The 22,166-nt window shown below is 42.1% G+C and overlaps 1 protein-coding gene across 2 annotated transcripts in view; it reads left to right on the top strand.

Annotated features, from left to right (window-relative positions):
• Nucleotides 1-22,166, top strand: part of LOC311245218 (BTB/POZ domain-containing protein 10-like) — a gene marked incomplete at its 5' end in the record, with an annotated part of 62,247 nt that overhangs the window by 23,450 nt on the left and 16,631 nt on the right. For both annotated transcript variants that reach the window (XM_084335038.1, XM_084335037.1), the window contains 3 exons: nucleotides 2,376-2,608; nucleotides 4,945-5,269; nucleotides 7,947-8,049. In XM_084335038.1, the coding sequence (XP_084191164.1) occupies nucleotides 2,446-2,608; nucleotides 4,945-5,269; nucleotides 7,947-8,049 (591 nt within the window). The remainder of the gene's footprint in view (nucleotides 1-2,375; nucleotides 2,609-4,944; nucleotides 5,270-7,946; nucleotides 8,050-22,166) is intronic.

The raw sequence follows: 22,166 nt of genomic DNA, 5'->3' as shown, positions 1-22,166 counted from the left end.
GGACTTTTATTACCTTTTACGTATGTTAATTTCCCTTTTTTAATTGACATGGTTGTGTGCATTGTTTGATCTGCGTGTTGTAACCCTGTCCTCATGAGATCACTATATTGTACAAAAAAACAGTGCATAGTGTGCTACTGTAGATCTGTGTCAGCAGTACTTTGTGTCATGTCTGTAGTGCAGGGGTTCTCAAACTTTTTTATACCACGACCCCATTTTATTTAGGATATTTTTTGCACATTGTTGAACTTGATCATGCATATTTATTAGAAACATTTATTACAGCACTGTTATCAATACACATTCATAAAATGAGGCATATTTAGTCTAAATATGTTGCCAGAACAATTTATTTTATTTTTTATTTATTTAAATTTCTATATTTTTTACTTGCCAATGCCTACCCATGACCCAACTTTGGGTCGTGACCCGTAGGTTGAGAACCGCTGCTGTAGCCTGTAGTGCATTCAGATGAAGAGAAGGAGGGATGTCATGCTTCACTAGATCTCCCTCTATTCCCCCTCTGTCTTCAGAGACCGGATAGTCATCATCATTTCTTCTAATAGTCTCCCCCCAGGAGAGCTAGACTCTCTTCATTACCGAGACCTGCATGTGTTTGTGCAATTTGAGTAAGCTGAGCCGTATCGATCCAGCCTGCAATACCTAGCCACATTGTCGCATTGAATATGGAGCAGGTGGCGTCTGGGTGGTGTGGAGGCAAGGCACTCGCCTGCCACCGCAGAGACCCCGAGTTCAGTTCCCAGTGGCGGTACTTCCGGCTTGGTCGGTCGTCCCTGCGAACACGGTTGGCAGTGTTCACCGGGGTTTGCCAGAGTACTGGTCGTTGCAACGATGTTTAAATGCATGGGTTACAATTACAAAGCATTCCCAGTGGCCGTTTTACCAAGTTGGCCTAAGTTAAAATGATTACTAATTTTAGTAACCAGATGTTTTTGTTTTGACAAGTGGAACAAAACCGGTAGCTACATAGATGACTTCTGCCATTGCCCTTGACCAAGACACTGGCATTTAGGGCTGTGTATCAAAATCTGATTCAATACTATCGAGTATCAAGAAAATGCTGTGATATCGAAATTTGGTATTGAATGAAGCTGTGTCATTTACCCAAGTAGTTAATCTCATCGGTGACATAATAAGCATGTTTGTTTCCTAGATATAACATACATTTCTTCTGATTAATCGCAAAACCAAAATCATGCAAAATGTAACAACGCCTCCAATTGGCTCACACAGCACATGCAACACACATAACCCGGCAAGGGTATCGTATCGGTGTCGACAAAAGGATTGTTTTTGGTATTGGTATCGAATCCCAGGTATTAGTATTGGTACTTATATGGAGAATGTTCAAACGTTACCCAGCCCTACTGGCATTAGAACTGGAGAACTTTGGTCCCTGGGAGCCAGGTGTCAAACTATGGACATCCACTGTTCCTAAATAGTTATGGGATGGGTTAAACGCAGTGTAAAAATTGTACATAAATGTAGCCTACTTGGCAAATAAAGACATTCTAAATCCAGTACAGTCCTACCCCATAGGTTCTCAAATACATACATACCCAGAAAGCACACTAGACTCATTCCAACAATTGTTTGCCTCGATAGATTTCATTTATTTTAATAATTGAATTCATAAACATACTGTACTATCTTGAGAGCAGAGAACAGAAAACAAAGTAGCCTAATTCTGTTGCAGTTCATAGTGGAATAATAGAAACCAATATTGTTTGCAACCGCTGTTTCGTGCGCACGTGTGTTCATTTGTGTGTGTTTTTTAAACACTTCAGAGATGGAATAACAGGGCAGCAACTCTCTTAGGCCTGCTTACCTGTGCCTGGCCGTCTCAATCAAACTAAATGTCTTTGGAAGCTAAGTGGAGTGGTTTTCCTACTCTACCTTCATTCTATAGGAGACCTGTCTATTTGTTGTCCTATAGTTAAGTGAGTGAGTTCGGTTCACTTGGATCATTTCACATGAATACACTCTCTAATGGATGTAGTAGTCATGTGTGTGTGTGTGTGTGTGTGTGTTGTATCGTGTGAGAGAGAGAGACAGTGTGTCTAGCTTGAGGCAAGCAGGGAGTGGTGGTGGTGGTTTGGTGTTGGCTTGCTTTCTGCAGCACTCAGCTCCACAGAGGGTTCAAATGGGTTGACTGCAGACATTCTCTCCTTTTTCTGCAGAGGTGCGTTTGTGTGGACATAGTCTATACCTAGATCTTTTTGTACAAGTTACCTATATCTCATTGTAGAATTGTGTCGTCTTACCTGAATGCAGTGACCCCTATGGGATATTAGTGATGCTGTATTATTGAGAATGTAAATGAAGTATTTGGTGATTCTTCTGCCTCCCTCCAGTGAGCAGCGGTGTGGTGTGTCTGTGTTGGACTGTGGCCATCTGCATCACCAGCAGCAGCGTGTCAATACCATGAGTCTGTACGGTGCCGGGACCGGAGGAGGAGGAGGAGAACATTACAGGGAGCAACGGCGCCGCTCCTCTGACCGCTCCTCTCGTGACTCCTCCCACGAGAGAGGGGAAGGCCAGCTGACCCCCTGCATCAGAAATGTGACCTCCCCTACACGGCAACAAGGTGAGTGGCGATAGTGTGTGAGTGAGACTGTGTGAAACAAAGCGATAGTTGAGAACGTTTCCGCAATATACATTTTTAAATTTTAATACTGACTAATAATAGGGAGGTGTAGTGGTTACGTCATTGCTGTTTTTTGTGTTCCACCCTCTGTCCAACCCAATGCATTTCCCCATTGCCCATTTATAAATAGTCTTGTTTAAAACAAATAAAGCATTAACATTTGCATGGTGCCTTTTTGTGCTTATTCATCCACACGCTATAGCTCAACATGAAAATATTCGCAATTAATCATAAAAAAGCCACATTTAATTTCAACCAAAAATGCTTAAAAAATAATGTTAGTGATAGAAGGGAACTCATGTTATGCAAAAATGGAAAGCTTTTCAATTTCCATGCGGCAGAATTGTTACAATAGCCGATAATCCATTTTCCCAATGATAAATCCCTATACGGGTGGAACAACCAGTGACGTCAGACTACACCTGCCTATAAGCAGCCCAATCTCGCTTAAAGTATGTAAATAAAGTACTAATCGACCACAGGAAAAAGGTACATACGTAATTGTATGTTTTTTTTTGGATCTACTTTTTCTCCCATTTTCTATTTTTCTCTCATCCCAATTTCGTATCGTCCAATTCTACCCTCCCCTGTCTCGAACGCTGTTAGGCCATGCCTCCCACAAGCCGGCTGTAATGTGGACGAAGCCATACATTGCACGTGTCCCCTCCGGTACTCGAGGTAGCAGCCGTCGCATCTTGTCACCTGCACAGCGCGATCTTTCAGCGTCGGGGGTCTGCGTTTGGAGGGCACGCCGCCCCCGTCGCTTCCTGATTCTACTGCGCAGGCGCACCAACCGACCTGTAGGAGTCGCTGTCCACAACGTCCGATCCCCACCCATCAGCTTCCCACCCCCTAATACTTCCAAATGTATTACCGTAGTATGAACGACCAGCCAAGCTGATAGCAATGCGGAGAGCTGGGCTCGAACCCAGCGTCTCCTGCATTGGTGGTGAGCGCCTTGCCCACTGCACCACCTAGCCGCCTACATAATTGTATGTTATGTTATGGTTTAAAAATGTATTGGCAGAAGTCTGTGCTACTACCCCTGAGTGAATAGATGGAAGAGGTCATCTGTCCCTCCGATCATTCCTGTAGTAAAGCATTTCACTTATTTAGGAGTAGAGATGTTCGATTCAGTCCACCAAACGGCTAAACTTAATTAAGTGTGAAGGAGGCAACAATTGCAATGTGGAGCGGTCTGGCATTACAGTTGAAACCATTATAAATTGAGATAAAGATGGTGGTGGTGGCTTGGACCTCAGCAGGTGTATCCCTCTTTTCTTCTCTACTTATGTATTTTTTATTATATATATATAATCTTTTTAACAATGTGTACGTATTACATACAAGTACATATATATATTTGCCGATATGAAATGTAAATTATTACTGTCTATTAGTGTTGTCACAATACCAAAACTTTGACTTCGATACCGATACCAGTCTAAGTATACCGGTTCTAAAACGATACCACAGCAAAAACATTAAATATCAGGAAAAGTAATGGAATGTAATATTAGATGACAGAACATGGAAAATTCTTTATAAAATTATTTTAATTAATAATATTTGACTCTGTTGAAACTTTAATAATCAAAAATAGTAGAATGATTGATACAGCTGCTGAGCTATATACTGTAGCTATTCTCCATTTGTTATTATGTGTTATCTCTCCACTCCACACTATGTTAGTGTTTGTGCCAGCACATGAGATAAGATTGTGTATATATATATACCGGTATACATTATGTAAATCAATATCTTCCTTTTGAACAAAATAGGCTTAGGAATCAGGGTTGTTAGCCTAATTCATGTCAAAAAGAGTAGCCTATTACACACACACACACACACACACACACACACACACACACACACACACACATGAGAGAGAGAGAAGGAGAATGGCTTATAGCAGACTTGGACGCATCAGGCTATTATTCTAAAAGTATCAATACTAATAAAATGGAGTATTGAACCGTTTTTTAGCAGCTGGGTATCATGATACTTTTCTAGTATCGGTGTGTCGTACAACCCTAACGGCTATAACATAACGTACATTGTGTACCTTTTTTCCTGTGGTCGGTTAGTACTTTATTTTACGTTTTCTGATGAGACAAGAAGAGGGAGAAAGTCAAATGTGTATTTGTCATTCCTAGTGTTGCTTGAGCCTTGATCTCCTACATGCAGACTGTCTGTCTGTTCATGTATGCTTGCTTGTGTCCATGTGTTCTTACTTTAGCTTGTGTCTGTGTTTTCTCTTCATCATCTCTTACCAGACCGTGAGCGAGGCGACGGAGGGTCCTCCTCCAGGTCTTCCAGCCCTCGCCCCAGGGTCTCGCTGCCCTACTCCTCCAGTGGAGGAGTCCTGATGGGGGGACACATCACCAGGCCGCTGGGCTTGCCCGGTGGTGACCCTCACTCTAAGGCGCTGGGACTGGGCCACGGACCCTGTGAAATGATCTATGTGTACGAGCTCAGTACCAAAGAGGGCTCACGCAGCGTGGTGCGGGCGGGCGAGAGAGTGACCCTCATTGTGGATAATACACGGTTCGTGGTGGACCCCGCCATCTTCACAGCTCAGCCTAATACCATGCTGGGCAGGTAAGGAGGATTTTTCTTTTTGTCCAAATCAGCATGGCCCATATAAAAAATAATTATTATAAAAGAAAGCGGTCCCCGCTTCAGCCTTCAGGAATGAAGAAAAACAGGTTTGGAATTCTGCGATATTGTTTGAATGGGTTGCATGTTATTCTGCACATAAAGGAATATAGAAGCTTTCAATTTAAGTATAAAAAGTAATAAGAGAAATGGAAAAGGCCACAGTTGGAGTTACCAGGTGATGCCATGGCAATCATTTGTATGAAGCATCTAAATTGTGCTGACATAATGATCACTGATCACCTCACATGATAATCCATTTAAAGGAACACGCCAACATGATCGGAAATGCCAGAGTCGGACAAGAAGATGGATGCCAATTTCCTCCATGTCTTCAGTAGAAAGGCTGCAAACTAGACTAGCTTAGCACAAATTAAAAACACCTCTCCAGGGCCCTCATTTATCAACGTTGCGTACGCACAGATATGTGCGTAACCCGTGCGTACGATCATTTCTAAGCAAAGTGTGGGACTTATCAATTTGAACGTGTGCTTGACTTTGTGCGTATATCTACGCTCAGCTCTGACCGTGCGTACCTGGCGCCCGGTGGTAGAATATGGATACTGCATACGGACGGCATATGCTTTCATCAGTTTCATGCATTAGTTTCAACGCGGAAATAAGCTTTCGTTCATTAGTTTGACTGACGTGTTCTGTATGACCCCCGTAATTCATTATAGTTAATTGTAAAATAGCGACAGTAGTGTAATTATGGTCAAAACCCTATAAATAGCATTTGGAATAATAGGTCTTTCTTTCTGAATGAATGCAGCATGGTTTATATATAGCGTTATCGGAATATAGGGGGTGTACTGACTGCGCTCCGCGTAACTCAACTCGTTATTATTTTGCGCATAGATTGCAGAAATACGGGAACGTTTTGATTATATTTAAAAGGCTTTGCCATTGTTAAACGAAATAAGTGGAATTTCGAAGCTGTAAGCAGAATACAAGTCATATGAACACGCACAATATAGTGTTCTTCCCTCTTCCTACTGTATAAGAAAGAATTAAAAACGCATTGCAATGAGAACAGAGGTTATTTGTCGAGTATGTGTATTACAAAACCCTTGCAATAAATGTGTCTTAAATGAATGAAAAGCATACATGCTCTGGATATACAGGTAGCATATATCGTGTGGGATATGACTTGTATTCTGCTTACATAACTTCGAAATTCCACTTATTTCGTTTTACAATGTCAAAGCCTTTTAAATATAAATCAAAACGTTCCCGTATTTCTGCAATCTATGTGCAAAATAATAACGAGTTGAGTTCTAACAAAGAACGTATTACATGCTGGGTAGGCTGATAGAGTAAACTGTAAATGAAATAGCCTATATCATTATAAAGGATAGGCTATAATAGCAGGGTCTTCCCAACCTCTATTCCCCAGAGCCCCACGATTCCTTGGAGACATATAGGATTATGATATGATATAAGGTATACTGGTCCGTCAGCGAGGAGATAGCCCACAGCGGATAGCCATTAAATGCCATTTGAGAATATAGGCTATTAATGCAAAACGACGGCCTATAGCCTTACATATTATTTAATGTTTTCATAAGCGTAAAGATACAACAGCTAGATTAACGATTAAGTTAGTTTACTGTGCAGGCTTTGCAGGGCTGTGCCATGTGCTATTATATATGCGCAAGTTACTGTTGCATAATGTAGGCTATGGCTGCTATTATATGTAATTCATATAGGCTACCTAATACCGACAACAAAATAGATTGTATGCCTCTACAAATCATATTATACCCGGTAGCCAATCGAACAAAACTAATAAAGGCATTCATATTCCAGCATGGTTATAATGACACACCAACGCCAAACAGTGGTTAACGGTCTTTATTAGTATTTTGAGCTGTCCAGGCAGAATTGCAGCAATGGTCTTAGGGAGTCGTTGATATCTGACATCACTGTGTACAAGTCCGCCAGCCTTTTAATGATCCCATAACACACGTTGTCTTCTTGGTTCGACAGCGCCTCCGTGAACAATCTCGCTCGTGGAGTTTCTCAGAGTTTGCTCGGGATAGTCCATTATTGCACATCCCATGGGGGGTGTTTCATTACCATATATGGATAATCATGCACGAGCAAATGACGGTAAGAACAAATGGTATTTATCAATACAGAGTGTGCGTAGGACCCGTGTACGCACGGTTGATAAATCCCGATATTTCTGTGCGTACACACATTCTAAATCCGTGCGTAGGAACGGAAATAGAACACTTTCTACGCAACGTTGATAAATAAGGGCCCTGGAGTTTTATGCTAAGCTAGTGGTCCATATTATGTTTGCAAGTTACTTAGTTAACTAGCTTGCTAACACATAACTAACATTAGCTTGCTAACAGCTAACTTGCCCCATCTTCATTTTAGTAAAAAAAAAAAAAAAAATCCATAAACGCTACTTTTCCTTCCCCCTGTGGTGTCTGGTCGTGGTTTTCAGAGGATGAGTCTTTGTCTCTATAGCACTTAGAGACTCAAAGCTGCTCTGAATTTGTCTCAGTACTCGTAATCAAAGGATAAAAAGAAACACCCTCAATGGCGTGATTTTGCTTGATGATATTTAATCTAATCTTAAACTCCTCTGATCCGGTGTGTGGTGCAGGATGTTCGGTTCGGGGCGGGACTACAACTTCACGAGACCCAACGAGAAGGGAGAGTTTGAGGTGGCGGACGGCATCAGCTCCACCGTGTTCAGAGCCATCCTGGTAAGACTCTATATTCCTTCATCTTCTAGTCTCTTCCATTGGTCCGTCTTTCTGTCTTTCGCCACCTCTGCTTTTCTCTTTTGTTCAAGGCATTTCTGTTGAGCGAAGCAAATCACTTTATCCATCAGTCTGTCTGTCTCTGCCTCTACTTTTGTTCTTTGCCGTCCCGGGGAGCCAGATGAGTCACCATCTTACCTCGTTTTCTTCCTCTATATCGGCCTTTTTCATGCCAAGGACCCTCGGATTGATCATTAGATATTTAATATGACTTTGTCACATGGACGCCCGTCTGAGAAGATTCTTATTGTTAGAAATTATTCCATAACTGTCTATACAGTAGTTGAGGAGATATGATCAGGTGAGAATAGTAACTCTATTTACCAACACACTTCTCTCTCTTTCTAACACACACACTATCCCTCTCTCTCTCTCTACACATGACCCTCAACTTCTACACACACACACAGCCTTCTCATAAGTATACATTATTATCGAGATATATATGTACATTAGAGTAGGAGAGTAGCCAGAACAAGTGGATCATTGATGTACATCATTTGATTTATAGATATGATGTACAGAGATATCCGGATATCTTGAAGGTTATTCGGCAATGGCAAGGCGAAAACAGTCTCAAGTGTTGTTACACTTTACAAAGCTAGATGCAGACAACGCTCGCTGCAATATTATATATTATATATATATTAACAAATTGTTCTAAATAAATTATAATGATAATTATTTGGAGTTTGGATTATGTTATTTTTTTTATTTTATTTTTTTTTACAAATGTAGATTACATTTTTAGAGACTAAAGTACAGAAAAAGGGTACCATTGGATACCGGTATCGGTTCAAATGTGAAAGGTACCCAACCCTACTCACATTAAGGGCCCGTGTCGACCAGGGACGTTTTATGAGTTGTCAGCTCCTTTCTGTAATTCATTTCTATGCTACAGACGCGACAGACGCGCTCCTTTTCCCAGTGCCGCGCCTCGCGTTTTAGCGCTCTCGGCGGCTGGCGTTTTAGGGCGGAGCGCTCCCAGCGCCTAAAGTTGAAACTAGTTAAACTTTTGGAGAGGAGCGCCGCTCATCAAGGTAACTTTTTTCGACCGAGCAATCAACATCGAGCAAGTGGCGGAGCCACGGCAGTCGTGAGACTCAGGAAAACGCTCTGAGCATGCATATTTTTGCTTTTCAAAGCGGTCTGCCTTGAAAAAAACGTCCCCGGTGGACACAAAGCCTAAGATGTGTTTTGGAGCTAAAGTAAAAAATAAAAATAAACTGATCAGAATTCGTACACATTGTAACTTTAACTCATTCAGCACCATAGCCAGCGCCCATCTCTGCTCTCTAGGGCCACGATCTCTGCGATTCTATTGTATATTCTATATTATAGCTATGGAGAAACTAGTCCGGCTCATTTCACAGACACTATTTGTAGTCCAATATGTAAAAAATTGTGAATTTTTTTCATGTATATGTTCGCGTGTTATCCCGTGGTGAATATTGTATAGTTTCAGAGTGATCCGGGCTAATTCCTGGAAGCTGAGTTATGGAGCGCTATGTGCATTTTGTGAAAAGTCGTTTGCATTGCTCGCCTGTACACGATACTATTTCCAAATCAAAGGTATATAATAGGTATCATGTTTCATCATGAAGGCATCAAAGGGGGGTGGGGTCGTTTTGTGATGCTCTGATCGTCGACAACGGCATAAGTTTTGAATACTACATACATTGATCGTTGCGATCGATGTGAAATCATTGTAGGATCAAAGTACGATTGACGTCATATAGTCCTTACCTTTGCTTGGAGGTATTCCAAAATGATTATTCCAATTGTCTGATCGCAATTTCCAGTATTGATGTCCATCAGGTCCCTGACATGAAATGGGACAAACTATGCATCAAGTGTGGTGGACGCGTTCCAAGTTGCTCGAATGAAGCGTTTCACTTGCCCGGGTCGAAATTCTCCGCCCAGACCATATAAAATGTAACACACAGTGTGAAATAAGGTTTCAAATGGTAGGCGATACTGCCACCTAGCAGGATTCGACCAGCATTGCACTCTCGAGGTCTCAGAATGAGTCCCAATGATAAAACAGAGGTCCGTGAGACTGTATAGAATATTAAAATCGATGAATGAGTTAAAGGACCATACCAGTCTAATTTGACTTCCTGCCATTACCAGAGATTGTCCTTCTCTTTAACTAATGTTGTGTTTGTAGGTGTACTTTATACAGTGTATAGGGATTAATTCCTCAGAAGGCTGAGATCCTTCAATGTCTGTACAAGGATGTTGAGGATGTTCTATGAGTCGGTGGTGGCGGGCACCTTCTTGTACGCTGTGACCTGCTGGGGCAGCGGACTGAGAGCAGGGGACACAAACAGGCTGGATAAGCTGGTCAGGAAGGCCAGTAGCGTGGTTGGGGTGGAGCTGGACTCCCTAGCGAGGGTGGTGGAGAGGAGGAGCCTTGCTAAGATCCAGGCCATCAGGGAAAACCCCTCCCACCCACTATACACAGACTTGGCTGACAGGAGGAGCATGTTCAGTGCCAGGCTCACACTACCTAAATGCAGCACTGAACGGCACAGGAAGTCCTTCATTCCAACAGCCAACGGGACGCCCCACCCCTCCAGAAAAGATTATATAATTTTTTTTTTTTTTTTTATAATTTTTTTTTATCCACTTTTTCTCCTTATTTTTCCATTTTTCTCCCATCCCAATTTCATGTAGCCAATTCTCCCCTCCCCTTTTTGGTACGTTGCTAGACTATGCCTCCCACTGGTCGCTCGTAGTGAGGATAGAAGCCTTGCATCACGTGTCCCCTCCAGTACACGAGGAGGCAGCCTGTCGCATCTTTTCACCAGACATTTCCCTTGAAAACGAGGGCTTTTCAAAATGTTATAAAACGAAAATGAACCGATAAAAAAACAATCCGCTTCGACAATGTCCCAAAAAAAAAGGGTATTTCTATTCTATTCTAAAACGAGTAATTGATAAGCGACGGGCAGATTAGACACACAGCCATAATTTAAAACATAGATTAGGCGTTATTAACGCTAACATTGAAGTGGATGGTGGGCATTCAAGCGGTAAATCAAGATTAAGCTTGGGCTCTGAAAGTGTTAAAGTTTGCTTTAATCACAGTAATGTTGGCGAGCTAGCTAAATTATACATAAATCGGTTTTCATATAAATCAATCTTCACTAAGACATTAAAAACGGTGGTGCGGCACGGTCTACGGAGACGCAGAAAAAAGCTACCAAATCCATTCCGAGACAACTCCGAGACTGACTAGCATCGCACGTAACAAGTCTCAGGGCTAGATCCACAAAGAATGGATTGCACGGTGCTAATTGCACCCTTACTTCATTATGAATTGAAAATCGGGGGCCCTGATGTAAACAAGATGAAAGTCTTTCTCTGGTCTGCATCCCCTTAACAATTGTGTGTATTGAGCTGTACTGTGTATTGTACCCATTCTGCAATCTGTTAATAACATTTTCATTCAATCAATCACCTTGTTAATATTTATTTACCTAATTTATGTGCAATCGTTTCATTTAAGCTCAGTGTAGAGAAATGCACCGATACTAACAACCGCCTTACTGCGCGCGTCTATGACAACACTGTTGACACCACGTATCCGTGACACGCGCGAGTCGCGCGCCCCGTGAAAACACTAGTCGTTTTGTGGGCCTACCACCCTGAAAAAAATCCTAGGGGAAACACATCACTGTGCATCACTGAGCACAGAGTGACAGTTACCATCTTCCTGGACTCTTACTTTTGAAACAGCACTGTGCAATATTACACCTACTGTAGACCTCAGTATATTTTAACTGTATTTATTTACTGTATATTTTATTCCATTTTTATTCTATTTTTATTCTACTCTTATCTTAGGCAATTTGATTTGTTTTGTTATTCTTATTCGTGACCTGTTCTGTCTAAATGTTTAAATGTTGAGCAATTTGCAGTGTCAAATTACCCTCGGGATAATAAAAGTACCGTACTTTTCGCACTATAAGCCGCACCTGACCATAAGCCGCAGCAGCTAAATTGAATGATGTGTACATATATAAGCCGCACTGGACTATAAGCCGCAGGTGTTTTAATGTTTAATTACCATATGTAATTACCATTGGGACACAATACTGTCGGACAAATAACAAGAATTAACTCATTTACAAGTTGTATTAAGTTTAGCAAATAAGGGAACAGATAAATAACATTTCAATGCAGTCAAAAAAGCAATATTTTGATTTTAACATTTTCGGGTTTGGTCACGTCGAGTCACATATAAGCCGCACCGTTATATAAGCCGCAGGGTCGAAAAATGGGGGGAAAAGCCGCGGCTTATAGTCCGAAAAGTACGGTATTTCTATTCTATTCTATTAAAGTACAATTTTATTTAATGAAAATGACTATGTAATTATGAGATTTCAGCATCACGCCATACATAACCATAACACACCTACCTCTACTTTTTATTTATTGAATTTTTTATAAATCAATACATTCTGGAAATCATCTCCCCCTCTAGGGGTCGCAAGATGATTTCCAGAATGTATTGATTTCATTAAAAAGAATTAAAAAGTCATGCAGTCAGGCCACTGAACTTAGAAGCAGGCCAGGCCAGTGTTTCTAGTTGCAGCGGCATGATAGTTAGATAACCTAGGTGGGAAACCAGGAGATCACTGCAACAGAGGGTAACGCAGTCTAAACTCACAAAAGTTGGAGATCTCACTCACTCACACGCACGCACACGCACACACACAGAAAAAAGAAAAAATCCACTGTGGCTATATTTCCTGGCCTGAATGATTTTCCCAGTCCGGCCCTGGTTAAAAGCCTCCAATGCTTATTAGTGCGTGTGCGTTTGAATATTTGCATGTTTCAATCATACATTTAAAAAATAATTTTGATTTTCTTTTTACTTACACCCCCCCCCCCCCCCCCCCACGCCTATAATAGTGGGGGTCGCGGCTCTCTGACACCGTTATTTTGGGGGTCGCGGCCTGAAACCTTTGGGAACCCCTGCTCTAGTCTAGACTAGTGGCCAACTCAGGAGCCACGTTACAAAAACACCCCGTTCTTCAACTAAACCAACACCAGGCTAGTAATGGGTGATTTACAAGCTGTGAAAAAGCATGATCATGTACTGCAGTGTTTCTCAAAGTGGGGGGCGCAGAGGCATGACAGGGGGGGCCTTTAGATTTATTTATAAAAAAAAAAAAAAAAAATGGGTTCCAGAAAAGTATCACTAAAGTGCTATCTGTTGCAGCTGCACTGTTCTCCATGAAAATACCATTTCTCAAAATCTGAAAATCATTATTTAATAAAACACAGAAAAGGATCACCAAGTTACTCTGGATAAAAAAAACCTTTACAGACAACATTGAGACAAAGCTTCCTGACACATCTCCATCCAAACTCTTGGAAGAACTCTTTGAAATCTCATCTGATACCACCTGGAGAGCTCGTTTCAGAGTGTGGTGCTGAGTACCAAGTATCTCATCTCATGGCCCACCAAGTATCTCATGATGCAGCAGTTAAGATGTTGATACCATTCAGCACCACATACAGTATCTGTGTGAAGCTGGCTTTTCTTCCATGACAGCTCTGAAAACAAAATATAGGGCCAATTTGAAAGGTCACGATATTGGTGTTATTTCAATAAATTTAAACATGGCCCATTTCATGACTATTTTGTTGGGGGGGGGGGGGGGGCCCAAAATATTTTGGTCCACCAAAGGGGGGCCTGACAGAAAAAGTTTGAGAAGCACCGATGTACTGCATGCTGTACCAGTAGGCTACTAAAATATATTACCATTACCATAGCAACCTTAACTATTGATACGTATGGCAAAATCACAAGCAGTGTATACTTATTGTCATTAATGGTTTCCCCTGGCAATTCAAATGCCTCAAGTGTCCCTTTAATAGCATAGGCTACAGAGATAACTAACCAGCAAACCGTTATCCATCTGCATTGTTTACGTTAACTTGTCTTCATAGATTGAACGTTCATCAAAAATAATACAAATCTTACCGTTGTTATTCTGCCACATTGAATTCCAATGTTTGATCTGTTGTCACTCTGAACTATTCACCACGTTAAACTTGTGTTATTATTCCGCACTGGTCTGTGTTGAGCGTCACGCAACAATCCCATTGGCTAATGCGTGTGACAATTAGCTGATTGGATGCAGCTCCACATGCAGCTCTCACTGTCACCAAAGTCCACAAATGAGATAGAGAATGAATGGGAAGTTTTCTCTCTTTTCTCTCTCTATCTCTCTTCTCTCTCTACCCCCTTTCTCTCTCTATCTCCATCCCCCTCTCTCTTCTCTCTATCTCTTCTCTCTCTCTACCCCCTCTCTCCCCCCTTTTCTCTCCCCTTTATCTCTCTCCCTCTTCCCCCCCCCCTCTCTTTTCTCTCTCCCCTCTTTTCTCTCTCCTCTCTCCCCCTCTCACTTCCTCTTTATCCCTCGCTCTCTCTCTCAACACCTTCCCTGCTCTCTCTGTTCCTCCTCGCACCAAATGACAGAAATCCGTCTCAGAGCCGGGTAGCTTTAATCCCTGGGTGTGTGTTTCAGCTGAGGCTTACTTTACTGAATGCCACACTGCCATCGGTGTTGACGAGGAGTGGGAAATACTGTGAGACTTGACCATTGTTTAAAGGTCGCTAGGTGTGGGTAATTCATCCTCATGAAAACACACTAAGTCATATATTTTCGCTAACGCTACTGAATTCTACTACAAGCCATTCAAATCCGCACATCAATCACCAATTCTGCCCCCCCCCCCCCCCCCCCCCCCACACCCAATATTATTTGGCTCACAAATCAGTTGGGGAATGTAAGAATGTAATTTCTTTTGTAAGAAAATAGACTCTTGGACCCGTGATGCAAATAGTTGTGATGAATATGATTATATCCACAGTAGTAACATCCTGATGAGAGAGGAGACACGTGAGCCAGTCCGGCAGCCTAATTCTGTGCGATAATTATTAAAATATTCGCCAACGCCTGATCTTTTGCAAACAGCAACAGCACAACTAAAACGCACTGGCTTGACGTTGGCAGGTGATGGTTAAGATGATGGCTTTCTGTCCATTCTTACTTACAAAAGAAAGGAAGGGATGAGGAATTACAAGTCCAGTCTTACTTACAAAGGAAGGGACGAGGAATTACAAGTCCATTCTTACTTACAAAAGAAAGAAACGAAGGGATGAGGAATTACAAGTCCATTCTTACTTACAAAAGAAAGGAAGGGACAAGGAATTACAAGTCTATTCTTACTTACAAAATAAAGGAATGGACGAGGAATTACAAGTCCATTCTTACTTACAAAAAAAAGGAAGGGACGAGGAATTACAAGTCTATTCTTACTTACAAAAAAAGGAAGGGATGAGGAAGTACAAAAGAAAGGAAGGGATGAGGAATTACAAGTCAGTTCAGTTCACACCCAAATGTATTCTGACCACCTCCACCATTACAAGAACGCTCTCTACACTGCCAAATCTTCCTACTACTCCAACCTCATCAGCACTGTTAAAGGGAACAACAGAGTCCTCTTCTCCACAGTCAGCCACCTACTCCACCCCCCTCAAACCCTCCCTCCAGAAATCTCAGCTGAGCAGTGCACTGCATTTCAGCAATTTTTTTATTCCAAAATCGATACCATTCACCTACAGCTGGCCTCATCATAGAATAGTATAGAATAGAATAGATCTTTATTGTCATTGTTACAGTTGTTACAACGAAATGTAAAAATGCAACCCTAGGTGCTAGTAAAAATATAAAAACAGTCCTAAACACAGTGTTAAATATAAAACAGGGGTGGGGCGTAAATAACATTAATAAAACAGGGGGGTATAAAATATAATTGCACTATCTCTTAATGTTGTGTGTGTGTGGGGGGGGGGGGGGGGGTGCAAGGAGACTGTTGTTTTAAAATTTAGCTGAGTTTAGTGCACATATGGCCCTGGGATAAAAACTAAACTTCAGTCTGTTAGTCCGGGTGGGCATGACGCCGAAACGCTTGCCCGAGCGCAGCCGCACGAGGTGCTTGTTGCCCGGGTGGTGTGGGTCCTTCAGTATTTTTACTGCTTTTTTGAGGCAGCGGGAGTTGTATAGTCCCTCCAGTGAGGGGAGGGGGCAGCCGATGATCTTCTGGGCCGAGTTGACGACCCTCTGGAGCGCCTTCCTCTCTGCGGCTGTGCAGCTGAGGAACCACACATTTATGCAGTAGGTGAGGATGCTTTCCACGGAGCAGCGGTAAAAAGACACAAGCAGGTCTTGTCTGAGGTGGTAGTTTCTCAGTACTCTCAGGAAGTAGAGTCTCTGCTGTGCCTTTTTCACTATCGCCGTGGTGTTGATTCTCCAGGTCAGGTCATCCTCCAGGTGGACACCCAGGAACTTGATGACAGAGACTCTCTCCACACATCCCCCGTCGATATACAGGGGCTGTATGTCTGTCTTCTTCCTCCTGTAGTCCACGATCATCTCCTGGGTCTTTAGCTTGTTCAGCTGTAGGTTGTTATCCTTGCACAGGGCTGAAAGCTGCTCTATTTCATCGCGATACGCGGTCTTGTCACCTTTTGTGATGCAGCCCACCACGGTGGTGTCGTCAGCGAACTTGATGATGGTGTTGCTGGGGTGGACTGCGGTGAAGTCGTGTGTATAAATAGAGTAAAAAAGGGGACTCAGCACGCAGCCCTGGGGGGATCCGGTGCTGAGGCTGATGGCTGTGGAGGTGTGGGGGCCTATTCTGACCCTCTGGGGGCGGTCAGAGAGGAAGTCCTTAGACCACCGGCAGAGGGGATGGTTTAGTCCAAGGTCCATGAGTTTGGGCACTAGTATGTCAGGCAGGATGGTGTTAAATGCAGAACTAAAGTCCACGAAGAGCAGCCGTGCGTAGCCCCCCGCTCTTTCCAGATGGGACAGGGTAGAGTGGACCAAAATCCAAACATCACCATCGACGGCTTCCCTGTACCCTTCTCCCCCCAAGTCAAAAGATTCAGTGTCATTCTGGACGGTTCCCTCTCCTTTGCACCACACATCAAATACACCACCCGGTCTGCCTTCTTTCACCTCCGTAATATCTCCAGACTCCGCCCATCCCTGTCCCAATCAAATACAGAAACCCTGGTCCACTCATTTGTCACATCCCGGATCGATTACTGTAACGCTCTCCTCACCGGCCTTCCCACCAAACTCATCAACAGACTCCAAATCATCCAAAACTCTGCTGCTAGGATTATCACCCGCACAAACTCATCCCACCACATCGCCCCGTCCTCATTCAACTACACTGGCTCCCTGTGCACTACCGGATTGATTAAAAAAAAAAAAAAAAAAAAAAAAAAATCTTACTCACCTTCAAAGCCCTCCACAATCTAGCCCCCACCTATATCACTGACCTCCTCCAAGATTACACCCCCTCCCGCACCCTCCGCTCATCCTCTACTGGACTCTTATCCATCCCCAGCTCACGCCTCAGTACCATGGTTGCCCGAGCGTTCAGCTCAATTTGAATAAAGTGATTAATCTGATTAAATTAGTCTTTATTTTATTTTATTTTTTTATCCACTTTTTCTCCCATTTTCTATTTTTCTCCCATCCCAATTTCGTATCATCCAATTCAACCCTCCCCTGTCTCGAACGCTGTTTCTTGCCTCCCACAAGCCGGCTGCAATGTGGACTAAGTCATACATAGCACGAGTTCCCTCCGATACTCGAGGTAACAGCAGTCGCATCTTTTCACCTGCGCGGCGCGATCTTTCAGCGTCAGGGGTCTGCGCTTTGGAGGGGCGCCGCCCCCATCGCTTCCTGATTCTACTGCGCAGGCGCACCAACCGACCTGTAGGAGTCGCTGTCCACAACGCCCGATCCCCACCCATCAGTTTCCCACCTGCCAATGTGTATTAGTACGGACGACCAGCTAAACTGAAAGCAATGTGGAGCACTGGGCTCGAACAGGCGAACCCAGCGTCTCCAGTATTCGTGGTGAGCGCCTTGCCCACTGCACCACGTAGCCGCCCCTTGTCTTTCTTTTTTATTAAATCAACTTTCTTTAATGTATATAACTTAGCAGTTTTTTTAATACTATAATATTAGTGTAGCCTCATCTTTATCTGCAACTGTGAAGAAAACCCCCATTGGTTTAAACAGAATGAATAGACAAAATAAAAATTTTAATTAAAAATAAAGAATTCGAATTTTGATTTAGAATTCGAATGTTAACATAACGAACGAACGTTCGAACATTCGGGCTCAGCCTTATCAGCCAGTCTGCCAGTTGTCAGTAGTTGTAAAGGACATCAGCTAGCTAGTCTACAAACAAGTAATGAAACTAGCTTGCTACAATTTTGTTAATTGTAGTGGTCCAAAACATCACAGCAACTCTAATTTTATGTATCACCTGCTAGCACATGTTAGCAATGTTAAGCTCCCATAGACACCAATTACACTAAGATATTCCTAGTCCCATGAATTTGTCTTATATTTGAAAGCTTCATGTATTATGATACCAACTTGCCATCTCCTTTCAGTGAACAGAAGGCCACGCCCCCTCATTTAATTACATTTCAAACCTTTATTTAAACTCGAAAGGCAACTGAGCTTTCCCTCCTTTACAGTCACGTCGAGTGTACATACAGAGTTAAGCAAAAGGCGTCTCTGTACTTCATCTAAATCTAAGCCGCCTGTGTGACGCAACTAACCCTGCAAACCTCTCATGCTCGCTATCATAGATATATATAAAGACTAGATGACTCACCCGCGCTCCTGGCCAATGGAGACCGACGTTGCCACATGGTGGCCATCTTGCTACAGGGTAGCACGCCCACTCATAACATGAATGTCTATAGTGCATGTACTATTGAAATAACAATAGCTTGCTAAATTTTCAACCGTTTGGTTTGTTAAAAACGTCAGATGTAGTTATCATACTGCATATGATATATTATAATGGATTTTCATATGAAAATTTAAAACATTTAATAAAAATTCTTCCAAGCTAGAATCATAGCCACGTTAATAACGTTTGTAATAAACCAAACCATTTGTAAATCCGTCAAGATTTCAAGTTTGTTTATTAAATATCACAATAAAATACACATACTTTACGGTGAAATGCTTGGTTCTGTATGAGCCCCTGAGTGTGCTTCATACAGTAAAAAAAAAGTAAGTAAGTTTAAAAAAAGTAAGTAAAGAGGAATATACTTGATGAATATACATATTTCTAAAGTAGTAAAAATGAGTAAACGGTGAGGTACAATGCAGAAAATGAGGTACAAAACTGAGGTAAGGTGCAATTGCAAATGAGGTTTGAATAGTGCAAATCTCTTTAATAATAGATGAATATAATGTAGTGTTAAAGTGTCTAAAAGTTAATCTTAAGGTGAGTGTTTGTTTAAAAGTGAGTGTGTGCAATGAGTGTAGATGATGGGTTGTTACATGGAGTCATTGAGCATCCTGATGGCCTGGGGATAGAAGCTCCTTCTGAGTCTCTCTGTACTGGCCATGAGACTTCGGTAGCGCTCTCCTGACCGTAACAGTTCAAAGAGGCAGTTGTTTGGGTGACTAGAGTCTTTGGTTATTCTCTTAGCCTTGGCCCTGCAATGCTTGTTCAGTGAGTTAAGAGTATTTTTGTTTGTACAGAATACAGATCACTCACCTTAAAGCAGTAGTTAACTGTACCAAGATGGCCACCAGTGAACTACGCGGGAGACTCCGCCTTGCGCCATCTAGTCTTTATATATATCTATGCTCGCTATCGCCACACTGTCATCCAGGAAATGCTAACTGCTAACGTGAAACTCGTATTATAAGTTGATGCATCTAATGATGATGCACGGAAACAATAATGTTTTCCAGCAGATATCTGTTATAACGTGATTGTGTAGCTAAGAAGTGTTGTGTTTGGGTGAAACAGATTTTTTTGGCGAACCGTCTAGGAGGTGGAAAAAGAGAAGGTTAACCGGCTTTGGAGGAAATGCTCTCCATTAGTTAAAAACACGTGCGGACGGATCTTTCAAATCTATGGCAGTGTTGCAGGAGGCAGATTTCCAGGGATAAGCCACTAATACTGTACAGCATGCTCACGCTTTAATTTCACATAACTCCTCTTATCCATCCATGCATCCGTCCATCCGTCCGTTCTCTTGTGGGGACATTGGCCTGACTATTTGATTATGCTGAAAAGATGCTTATCTGTTAACAATCAGAGACCCGCGGGGGGCGTCGGCTGTGTTCCAGAGGCTGTAGCTCAGTCTTAAAGCTAGAGTGAAGATACCAGTGTCGTATGAAACTAGACCACCTCAGGCACACATTGGTACCAGCCATGCTATCTGGTCATCGAGTAGGCTAAATAACACTCCAAGGTTAGGCAAGGTTTTGGTGAGGGGAAAAACTGGCATGGTCATTTTCAAAGGGGTGGCCAGGGGTCTAAAATAAATGTGTTATTTTCACCTATTCTAAAAATGGTGTATTTGAATATTTCTGCGTAATGGGGTCCCTAAACAGTCTTGGAATTGGGTGGAAAACTAAGACTCTTGTGGATGTTAGTGCCCATAGTAGCCATTTCATTGTAGTGAGACCATTTTTTCTTTTTTCTTTTTTGAAACTTTACCTCACTGTATAAAATGACCTATTGTGACCTCCAAGACATTCACAGCCTCATGAAACTTGACAACCACAAACTAGAGACCTAAGGCATTCTGAGGATTCATGAAGAAGGGCTCGTAACTCTGGTCTAACACTCTCAAAGATAGTTGATGTCGGTGCACAACATCTTGATTCATATCAGATCTGCGTCAGGGTATAAACTATAAAGACATCTTAAAAAGTGCCTATATACACACAGACACACACACACATGGGGCAATCAGCGCCACCTGGTGATAGGGGTTGGACCAAAAATGTATTGCATTAAAAGCAGAGTATATCAATGCCTGCAATCACGATGCCTCATAGAGTCATGACTATAAATGTAAAACGTAATTTTTAATGATTGACATATTTATTATAATTATTCAAATCCAAGGATGTCTGTAGAATCGACATGAACGCAATCACCATGATTTCTCCTGAATGAAACCGCACACCAGTCTGTCCGACTTACGACTGCTCTTCCACACTCGTCAATCCTGCTCTTAGCTACGAGCACAATTAATAGTGTCTAAATATATACATAACATATATATGGCATTGATATACTTTTAATGCAATTTTGTGTGTGTGTGCGTGTGTGTATATACTGTATATAGGCACTTTTTAAGATGTCTTTATACCCTGACGAAGATCTGATATGAATCTAGACGTTGTGCACTGACATCAACTATTTTTGGGAGTGTTAGACCAGAGTTACGAGCCCTTCTTCATGAATATACCAAAGTCATACATCCTCAGAATGCCTTAGGTCTCTAGTTTGTGGTTGTCAAGTTTCATGAGGCTGTGAATGTCTTGGAGGTCACAATAGGTCATTTTATACAGTGAGGTCAAGTTAAAATAAGATAAATGGTCTCACTACAATGAAATGGCTACTATGGGCACCAACACCATCACTTTGAATCCACAAGAGTCTCAGCTTTCCATTCATACCCAATTCATGCAATTCCAATATTCAAATACACCATTTTTATAATGGATGAAAATAACACATTTATACTACGTGCAAAAAAAGGTATATTGGTATCTATCTTGACAACAAGGGGTTTCTGAGCAGTTTCCACAACAGAAGTGCTTGCCATCCAATCGCTCAATTTTCCAAATGCCCAATGTTTTTTATACCAAATCACAGCATTCTTCTGTCATTACTCAAGTCTTGGTGGATAATGTGGTTTTGTGGAGGGATTTCTATACTTTTTTATCAACTTATTCTAAGCCCTTATATACTCTAAACTTTCAACATTTTAATAGGCCCTGACCAAAACACCTCATTCTCGAACTGACATACGTAAAAATTACCAAGGAATTCCTTCGTAACTCGATTTATGCACTTATTCGGCATTCTCAAACGGCTTTGTATTGCAAATGTAGGATTTATGTAGGATTTACGAACTCGAAAAGGCAGACCCGTGTCCACCCGTGTTTTTAACAGCT

This window comes from Notolepis coatsorum (assembly GCF_963971535.1).
Source record: "Notolepis coatsorum genome assembly, chromosome: 18".
In the NCBI taxonomy this organism is placed as follows: domain Eukaryota; kingdom Metazoa; phylum Chordata; class Actinopteri; order Aulopiformes; family Paralepididae; genus Notolepis; species Notolepis coatsorum.
Note: the sequence above shows the minus strand (reverse complement) of the source record. Positions and strands in the feature narration are given on the sequence as shown.